This window comes from Merops nubicus, unplaced genomic scaffold, assembly GCF_000691845.1.
Source record: "Merops nubicus isolate BGI_N331 unplaced genomic scaffold, ASM69184v1 scaffold12485, whole genome shotgun sequence".
Classification (NCBI taxonomy): Eukaryota; Metazoa; Chordata; class Aves; order Coraciiformes; family Meropidae; genus Merops; species Merops nubicus.
In genome coordinates, this window is record NW_008607668.1 from 1 (window position 1) to 10,022 (window position 10,022).

Here is a 10,022-nt window from a genome sequence, read left to right on the forward strand (position 1 = left end):
CTTTACCAAGAGGGTGGTCAAACCCTGCAAAAGGTGCTCAATGCCCTGAGCCTGTCAGACTTTAAGAGACATTTATTTGGACAATGCCCTTCTCCTTCTCTCTAGGAGCTTTGTCCAGCTTTTGGTGTTCTTCCCTCAGCCCTCTGCAAAGAATTCCAGCAGCTCCTCCAGGACCTCCACCGGAGTGTGTGTGGGCTGCCCCTGGGCCAGCTCTAGCAGCAGGACAGGGGAGGATGCTTCCTGCACTGTGACTGCTGCACTGGGTGGGGGCCTTGTGACATGGGGGTGACTGGGTTGTCCCCTGCAGCCCCACCCAGCATCCTTTGAAGGAAGGGCTTTGGGGTGCTGGACCTGAGGCCGTCCCTGTGCCCAGCAGGCTGTTCCTGCCCTTGGTGGCCGTGCCCTGGTCCGTGATGCCTCCTCTGCCACTCAGCTCCCAAGGACAAACCTTGTGCTGGTTCTCTTCTCCCAGGCCATGGTGGAAACCAGCTCTGCAGCCATCCCCTCTTTGCCCCACAGCTGTTGCCCATGAGGTGCCACAGTGAGATGGCCCAAGGGGGAGGTTAAATGGAAGGGGCTTGGGCACCTTTCCTTGTCCAGATTCAGCAGCTCAGTTAAGAAAACTGGGGTGGGAGGAGCAGGGTGCTAAGTGCTGCCTGTAGATTCCCACCAGCTGGAGATGACTTTGCACTGGCGGTATCCACTTCAGTGGGAGGTGCCAACGTTTGGCACTTCTTGAAGTGAGCCTGAAAGGTCAAATCCACTGCAAACCTTCCCGAGGAGGAGGTGGAGGCCCACCAGAAGTCTCCTTCCCTCCACAGGGCACCTGAAAGCCCTGTGCTGGTCCCTGTGGGACCACAGGGAACTGAGTGAGCAGCATCCGTTGGGACTGGGAGAAGTCACTGCACAAATCCCAACACCTCTCTTGCCCAAAAATTGGGTAAACTAGGGAGTGAGGGTGAGAAGTAATGAAGATACTCAGTTGTAACTGCTGGAGAAGTTCTTGAAATGGGAGTGAGTGCAGCACAGCAATTTCTGTCTGTTTTTATTCTGGTTAGTGGTGACACTGATTATCTCAATTTCATGTTTCTACTTCATTTCTCTGGTTTGCCCAAAATTGGGTAAACTAGGGAGTGAGAAGTAATGAAGATGCTCAGTTGTAACTGCTTGAGAAGTTCTTGAAATGGGAGTGAGTGCAGCACAGCAATTTCTGTCTGTTTTTATTCTGGTTAGTGGTGACACTGATTATCTCAATTTCATGTTTCTACTTCATTTCTCTGGTTATTTGTGCTCTGCTGATGCCTTTTTAAAGGAGATCAGGCCCAGCTTTCCCAGGGCTCACAGCTAAGAACCAGAAGACATCTCTTCCTTGGATTGCCTTTGGAAAGGCTTTGTCTTGGAGTGCTGTTGGAATAGAGGAGTGGGAAGTGTTTCTGCTTTGTGTTTTGCTGAAGGACAGCCCCCACAGGAAGAGACAAAGTTTTGACCTTGAATTTCAAATTACTGATTTGTGTTTCAGGATGTATAGTTTAATCTTCAGTGTTTTGCATAAAATCAATTTTTCTGTGCATTGCCTGGAAACTTTTATGACCTCCTTAGTTAACTCCTTCCAGAAACTTTCATCAGAAGGTTCTCATGGATGCACCATGTCATGCTTTTAATTCCTTCCCTTTTAATGATCTCACTCAAACAACACAGAGCCTTCTAAATTTAAGACAGTGCTCCCTTATTCCCACTGGTATAATTGCACATTAATTCTCTTGTTTCTCAAATCCCCTGAGAGGTGAAGAGAGCTTGGATAGATCTTATTTTAGAGAGAATTTTTAGGCCCTACTTATCTAACTCTTAGTCGTCAGTTCAGCAAAAAGAGAACCGATGTGATAAGATGAAAATAAGAATCCTGGAGGTGTGGTGACTAACACGTTTTGGTTTTGTTTGTTTAGGAATTCTCCCTGTATGGAACAGCCTCCTAGTGATGGTGAAACTGGGAGAAGAGCCCTGTGAGCCAGCTCAGGATGAACCGGGGGCCGGGGGCTGCCGAAAACGCTCCCAGCAGCAGCGTGGAGTCCTGTCCTTCCCTGAGGGATGTCCACTCCATCAACCCCACGCAGCTGATGGCCAGGATTGAGCCCTATGAGGGCAGAGAGAAGAAAGGCATATCAGATGTCAGGAGGACTTTCTGTTTGTTTGTTACTTTTGATCTCTTATTCATAACCTTGCTGTGGATAATAGAATTAAACGTGAGTTGTCTTTTCAGCGTAAAATCTCCTTCTAGTCATTAAGCTCCATGGCTTATTACCTTCCTATCATTAAACCTTTGGGTGTTCCTGTAGCCTGTGAACCATACTGAAGAAACCATTGGGAATCCAGTGGACTTTTCAGGCAGCAAATCAGCAAAAATGTTACTGTACATCCCTGAATTTGGCAAGAAGTGTCAATTTTAACAGGATTCACAGTTTACCTCCTGAGTGACTCAGAGTCAGTGATATTTCACTGAGGTGTTAGCCCCTGAAAAGACTTCCAGTGGCCAACCCCTTTCTTTTGTTGTGATGTATTTTATTTGAGGCAAATTTAGCATGCTATATGTTATGTATAAGCAGGGGACATTTTAACAGCATACACTCCCACAGCTGCCACCTTTTAACTCCAGCATTTGTAATTTGGAAAATGAAGCAGTTCTGGAATTTCCAGAAAGCAGTAGGACAGCTGATGGGTTATTATTTCCTAAGCAGCATCCTAGTTCCTGAGCTGGGTTTTAATATACAACCTAAACTATGCATTTGAAAAAGGACAGATGGGGAAAAATGAAGAAATCCCTTTTCTAGACAAGAAGGATCTTGAGCAAACATTTTTTTTGTCAGCTTTCCTCTAGAAAATAAATAACCTTGGTTATGGATCTGACACAAAGTTTCAGGAGCTGACTGTTCAAGTAGTTCACTGATATAGTGAAAAATATACTTTGCAATTTAACTCAAAAGCAGACTTTGCCTGAATCCTGCAATTTGGGGAGGAGACCTGTTGTCTCTCTGGATGGGAAGACTTGTATCTGGTGTGTAAAGTCAGCTTGTTTCAGAAAAGCAGCATGGTGTTCTGATCCATTCCTTTTTTTAAGCCAGTTTCTCAACAGCTTATTTGACTAAGAGGAGCAGAGTCTGGGTTTGTGTCTCTTGTCAAGGGAGTACATATTTTCACAGCAGAGCTCTGGGAGTGTTTAAGATTGTACAGAAAATGCTCCCAACTTCCAGTGTTTCATTTTGATTGCTGCAGCATGAAAGGATTTCAAGATCCTAGCAGTTTTCTTTGTTTTAAGAAGATATTACAAACCAGTCCTGTACTGCACAACGTCAGCAAGAATGAAAAAAAGGTTTTTTGTCTTCAGACAAAGTCATAGTATTAGAAAGTATCTTTTGATATCTGCAGTCTGACAGACTGGTTAGGTTTTTTGGTTGTGTTTTGTACATTTTTTGTTCTTTGGGAAGTCAAGCAGCACTGCATTAGGACTGGGGGTTTTTGGTCTCTTTGTTTTCTTAAAATAAATAGTATGCAAGCTGATAAGGGAGAGATCTGGAGTAGAAATTCAGTTGCTGTTTTGCCTCCTGTTTGCTAACTTGTGACTACTTTCTGTGACTGTTTTAATCCTCCTTATGAGCCCTCAAATGCTCTGTGAATTTGTGTAGCAGCCCTTCCATTTAGTCCTTTCTTCTTTCCTCAACCACTTGTTGGCTTTTATTTTGGGACAATCTGAACTGTAGCTTGGTGAATAATCAGGCCAGGTGATAATCATAAAGGTTTTCCCTTTGGGAATTGGATGTAATCCTGAAAAACAAATCAGGATGCTAATCTTGAAATTGATATTCTTAGCATATATGTGTTTAATGATAATTTTGTGCATCACTGGGGATCTCTTAATTCCACCCTTCAGATCTGTGTGTGTTTTAGCTTCAGTCACTTCTAAAAAGCTCTGTATGGTTTTATTTCTTTATTTATAGGTGAAAGGAGGCATTGAGACTACCTTAGAGAAAGAAGTCCTACAATATGACTACTCTTCTTCATATTTTGATATCTTTGTAAGTGTTCTTTTTCAAAAAGCAGCAAAAGTAGAGTTTTCCCACATTCCTCCTTCCACACATGTTCCCTAGTTTGAGTCCTGTGAAAAGGTTGGGTTGATCTTTTCTTGATAATTGAAGCCAGAAGGATTTGTGCCCAATTTCAGCCACATAGGGGTTACCCAATCCTGCTTTGGCTGCAGGCTCGTGGAGCCTGTGCACAGAGATGCTTCCATTGCATCTTCTGCTTCAGGGGGGGATGGAAAACTCAGTCAAGAATGTGAGCCTGATAAAGATAATTCCTTCAGAGATCAGCCACACAGGGGTTGCCCAGTCCTGCTTTGGCTGCAGGCTCATTGGAGCCTGTGCACAGAGATGCTTCAGTTGCATCTTTTGCTTCAGGGGGGGATGGAAAACTCAGTCAAGAATGTGAGCCTGATAAAGATAATTCATTTAGAGACCTCCAGCTGTAAAATCATTTGGTTTAAACCCACATTTTTGGCCTTCCACAGAAATGAGTCAATTGCAGGGAGCAGAGATTTGTTCCCAGGTTGGCAGGTATAGGTCAGGTGTGGGGTTTTTTTTCCTTCAGATTTCTGTGTTTTAACTCAAACAGGGTTTTTTTAACATTGTATTAAAACCAGATGCTATGCATGATGATCCCTTCCTGTGTTTAAGCACCTTAGGCCCATGGGAGGAGCTGTGCTGCAGCAGGAAGTTTCTCTTGTCTATCAGCAGCACTGTAGCTCTGTAGTTGAAAAAGTGAAATGAATGAAAATTAAAGTGAATTTTGCACTGCATGGACCAAGTGACTGATCTCAAAGTAAAAGCTGTTCCTTTATGGTTCTTCTGAGTGCCCCATGTGTGTGCAAGGTCATTCATTCTACCACATCTGGTTTGTTTGGCAGAGAAGAATTGATCTGGTATCAGTAATTTTTATATTGAAGAGGATATCCAGAATCTCTCTTGGGAACTGGTGTAAAAACCCATGGACCATTTGCTGTGTCAAATGGAATGAGGGGTCAGACACAGAAATTTCCTTAGCTAGCAAACTATGCAACTTCTTTTCTCCCTCATTTTCCTGATACACCTTGCTGAAAGCAAGAAATGTTACCTGTAAATGATCATCCTCTGGAGATTATTTTGCCCTGAGGCTGAATCAAGAGTTAAAACCATGTCATGCAAAATATTAGACTTTTATTCCCTGGGAAGGGACTGGGTCTGTGAATCCTGCAAAATTATGTGTGGGTTTATGCAGGATTTGTTCTGAGATCACACATCACTGGAACATATGCATTTGCATAAGACTAAATGGGTTAATTCTGCCCCTGGCCACATTTGCCCTTGATTTATCTTCATTTTTAAGCTGTTGTTCCACATTTTTTAGATCCTGAACACGTCTTCTAAAACAAGTTGCAGGGATTATAATACTAAAGAAAACACAGGGAAATGGAGTTAGGGTCCCTGATTTAGAAATCTCATCTGTCTCCTATAAATTTTCTGACCTAGAAAGACAATAATTTACTTTTCTTTACTGCAAAGTATTGGGAACATCTTGCTGCTGCAGGCATCACCATAAAGAGTCATTGATTATTGCAACGTTCCTATTTCAATACTAAAAATATAGTAAGTAGAAAAAACAGTTTTAAAAAATTCTGCTTATTTTCTGATGGCATTTGTGAAGTCTTTAGAGTTTTGCACGATACTCTTGTGCAGTAGCACACTGCTGAGCTCTGTGAGGGTGATGCTCAAGGTATTTGCTGGATTAACAACATCTAGATTTAACTGCTTAGATATTCCAGTCAGGTGAAGTGATTGTGAACATATTTTGTGTAGATTTCTTATGTTTCTAGCTTGTGGAATTGCAGTTGAGGCTCTGTAGGGGTGTGAGTGGTGCCACTTGCTTTACAAATGGGGAAATTCTGCTTAATTCTTTTATAAGCACACGTTGCAGTTTGTTTCTCAGTGACAGAACTTAGCTTGTCTTTTTTTGTGTTGTAAGCAGTCAGTATTTTCAGCCAGCTGCACATCTTGTGGTCCTTCTGTGTTCTGAATTAACCAACCCCTATTTTTCTCCCTCTCTCTGTAGCTCCTGGCAGTGTTTCGGTTTAAGGTGTTAATACTGGCATATGCCATGTGCAGACTGCGCCACTGGTGGGCAATAGCTGTGAGTAGTAGCCAAGCATAATGGAGTTTTCACTAGCATGGATAAAACAGACCAAATTTTAGATGCCTCTTAACGTTTGTATGTTCAGAATCATCTTGATGCTACCTATAAAAAAAATCACTTTACAGTAACAGCTTAAATTCCTGTCTGGAGGATTTTCAGACTGTGGCACAGTGGGTGTGGTCCCTTAAAAGGTATCATGTTAATATAAATTGAAGACTTAACTTTGAATCCACTATGGGTGGCTAGTTGTAACTGTTTGCTATCTCTGACTTGTTGATTAATGTTTGAAATAGATTTGCATTTGAAATAGTGTATTCAAAAAGCAGAATGGGCATAAGTGCACCAGAGATCCAGCTGTCCATCAGCTCCCAGGTTCTTAGCTTTTGTTTAATAAGAGTTTGAGGAGCCACTCACTGAGCATTAGCACCTTTTTTCCTGCTCCAGTACAAAACGTTGACTACAGGTCCCTTCTTAGAAAGGAGGGTCTGGAGAACTGTAGGTGACCACAGTGGATTGGCTTTACCAAAAGCTAGTTAGGTTCTGCCATTATTTGAAGAATTGCTGGACCTGAATGCACTAGTAGAGTTAGAAGCCTTGCTTAGGGAACAGTACTTGTCTGCTGCTCCTTTTGGGTTTTTTTTCACACATTTTCTGCAGCCTGCCATTTTTTCCCTATGCTAGGGAATATCACACAGATTGATTTTTCACAATGTCAGTATGAAAATTAAAATATTAATTCCAATTTACTCCTGCAAAGGTGTTCTGCTATTTGAAATGCTGATTTGGATGGTAGTTAAAAGCATGTGGAGCAATTGCTGTTTGCTTTTTCCCAGATACACAGAGAGATGTATTATTTTTTTATTGGTAAATAAAAGACTGCATCTTCATTATACAGTAAGGTCACAACTGATATAACTCAGCATCTGTGTAGCATCTAAACTGTGGGGAAATCAACATTTGGAGATGAGCATATTAAAAATGACCTTTCTTGAGGTTATTTTAATAATACTTTAATTGTATCACACTTGTTGCCTTTTATTAATCTATGATCTTGCTGTTGGTAAATATATCAAGTTGCAACTGATAGATAATGGCAGAAATGAGAAAATAAATCCATTTATTAGTCTTAACTGTTCTCACCCTGTCTCTTTCAGTTTACAACAGCAGTGACCAGTGCCTTTTTATTAGCAAAAGTAATTAGTTCACAGGTATATATTCTAATCAAATGTTTGTTTTATTTTGTTGTTTTCTAAAAAGCAAAGTTCCTCAGGGTAATTTCTGTAATGTTGTGTGGTTTTGTTTTCCTTCAAGCTGTTCTCACAGGGTGCTTTTGGCTACGTGCTGCCCATCATATCCTTCATACTTGCCTGGATTGAAACCTGGTTCTTGGACTTTAAAGTGTTACCACAAGAAGCTGAAGAAGAAAACAGTAAGTTTTTGAGATTTCCCCTCAATCCCTGCAGTTGGCAACATTTGATCCCATGTTACCTGGCAGAAGAATGCTTCTGGCAGCTTCTCAGGATGTCAAGAGCCATGGGAGGAGTTAAATCATATGGCATAATTTTTCTTATTCTGGAAAGCTGCATATACCTTGAAAGAAGTAGGATTTGAGTTAATTTAGAGAGGCAAAGGTAAAAGTTACAAAGGCCAGAGCAGCAGTTGGTCAAGCACTGAGGGAAGTATAGAATTTTGTACACTTAAGATGTGAGAATTTCAACTAATTGGGCTTGTAAAATTTTAGTTTCTGAGCAATGGATAGAATAAGTGTCTGGTTCCCCTTTTAGCAGACCCAATAACTAACTCTTCTTTTGAGGTGGCAAACAGAAAGCAAAGGAGTGTTGTGGAAGGTGCTTCATTCACAGAGAGAGTGAGACCAGAGCATGTAGGAAGTTCCTCCTCCTCAAGGTGAGGCAGCAGGTCATCTGCCACTTGATGTGCTCAGTGAACTGGAGGAAACCCAGTGCTTTAGTTGAAGGAGAATATTGCTTGAGTGGTGGGGAGAAGAGGGCTTAGATTTCTGCCACAGATGTTTTATTAGTTTCAACAGCAGGGGAGTCATTACACAACCAACCTGTAGGTAAACCCCAACATTTTACATGGGCATGGATGCCTCCAGTCTTTTAGTGCTCTGAAATGCATCTTTCTTCTTTGATCCCTTTCCTTTTCCATCACTCTAAGAAAGAAATTGGTTAAATGAGTGTTCTGAGTTTTGCCTAGAGAAAAGGACACTTGAGTAACTTTTCTCTTTTGAGGGAGTGAGGAGTACAGCTGCATTGGGCTTTTATCTCAGTAGATAAGGAATCTGACCAGTTCAGAGACTTTTTGCATTTTTCCTGAGTATTTTGCATGAAGAAAGCATTTGATAGCTACACATGTAAACACTTGATGATTATATTCAGAAAATTGAGATATTATTACTAAATTCCTGTGGGATTCAGTGAAACTTTCTTCCTTCCTACTGAGCTTGAGGTAGATGGTATTTATTTAGAAATATATGCTTTTTTTAGTGGTACTCTGTATTTAAAAAAAAAGATGGAGTTTCACTGCAAAATGCTGATTTGAAGCAAATGTGCCCATCAGTTGTCTGACTTATTTGGCTTGTGCTGTGTGGTGGAACTTCTGTACTGACTTATTTGCTTTTAAATCTGAGGTAGATAGTGAAAACAGATTTTAATAGTGCTTTTTGACCAGGTATTTTTCTCTCTAGCAGGAGTGGAAACTGACTCTTCTCCATCTTACTGTTTTGTTTGAAAAAAAAACCAACCAAACAAAACCCACAACAATTTCCTGCCTCATGCCACAGTGCTCATAATTTGGAGATGTTTTGTTTGCAACTTAAAAAGAAAAAAAAAAAAGGCATAGAAGGGCAAAACTCCACTCAAGATTTCTAGCTCTGAAAGTTTCCTTCTCTGAGCAGGATTTAAAGCTAAAATCCAAGCAGTGTGTGTCTTCTAGTGTCTTGTGACTTGTTAATAAGTATGGAGGTTGATCTTCCTCTTTTGGACAGGGTGGAAGTGGAAGTGAAATAAATCCCTCCTTTGGAGCCTTCAAAGTGGTTAATAAGAGAAATTGGTGTGTAGAAGTAGTCTGAGTTGGAAAGAAATGATTTTTATTGTTTTTTTCCAATAAGTGCTGGCTATCTCAGCTCTCCTGATGCAGTTAAAACATCCAAAATTCTCTCAGATATTTATTTAAGTATTTTGTTAGGGATGCTAATATAATACATCAGTCTTTAAGATTCTTCATCAGGGCTTGACCTTTTAGATGCTATAAAGCAGCACTGAGGTGGTTTTGGTTTTGTTTTTCCTTGTAGGATTTTTGATAGCACAGGATGCTTCTGAACGAGCAGCTCTTCTTCACCCAGGAGTCCTCTCTGATGGGCAGTTCTACTCTCCTCCTGAATCTGTAGCAGGTTAGTTATGTTGGCACAGTGAAGAAGTTTTGGTACTGATGTTAAACTCCTGCACGTTTCACACCCTTCAGAGGGTAAGGCAAGGAAGGGAAAAAAGTATATTTTTTCCTTTTTTAAATGAAAAGGGGATTTTAAAATCCTAAAATGAAAGATTGTTTTTTATTCAGTAATTCATTTTAGTTACTACTTATCAAGTGAACAATACACATAGTTAGTGGGGCTTCTGATATGTCCCAAAAGTGTTAAAAACAAGGTGAGTCTGAAAGAAAATGGTGCTGCAGTGGAAAAGTGACAGTTAATTATTTAATCCAGCCTCAACTTGGAGCTTTGCAGTATCTTAGGATAGTCAGTGGCCTAAAACTGCTCTGAAGCAAACTGAAATTTCAATCAGAGG

At 40.9% G+C, this 10,022-nt stretch overlaps 1 protein-coding gene across 2 annotated transcripts; it reads left to right on the top strand.

Moving 5' to 3' along the window:
• The first annotated feature begins 1,942 nt into the window (after positions 1-1,942).
• Positions 1,943-9,653, top strand: STARD3NL (STARD3 N-terminal like). 2 transcript variants are annotated; one of them, XM_008940016.1, is made up of 6 exons: positions 1,943-2,240; positions 3,990-4,067; positions 6,136-6,213; positions 7,371-7,424; positions 7,528-7,645; positions 9,530-9,653. In XM_008940016.1, the coding sequence occupies exons 1-6, from the start codon at positions 2,016-2,018 to the stop codon at positions 9,631-9,633; spliced, it is 657 nt and encodes a 218-aa protein (XP_008938264.1). In that variant the 5' UTR covers positions 1,943-2,015; the 3' UTR covers positions 9,634-9,653. The 2 variants fall into 2 exon arrangements, with proteins under 2 accessions (XP_008938264.1, XP_008938266.1); XM_008940018.1 differs by lacking the exon at positions 6,136-6,213 and having other exon boundaries at positions 1,946-2,240; positions 9,530-9,633.
• Positions 9,654-10,022: the final 369 nt, after the last annotated feature.

Coding starts and splice junctions, on each gene's coding strand:
- STARD3NL (XM_008940016.1), top strand. CDS start 2,016: ATGAACCGGGGGCCGGGGGCTGCCGAAAACGCTCCCAGCAGCAGCGTG. Junction 2,241..3,989: donor TGTGGATAATAGAATTAAAC/GTGAGTTGTCTT, acceptor CTTTATTTATAG/GTGAAAGGAGGCATTGAGAC. Junction 6,214..7,370: donor GCCACTGGTGGGCAATAGCT/GTGAGTAGTAGC, acceptor TGTCTCTTTCAG/TTTACAACAGCAGTGACCAG.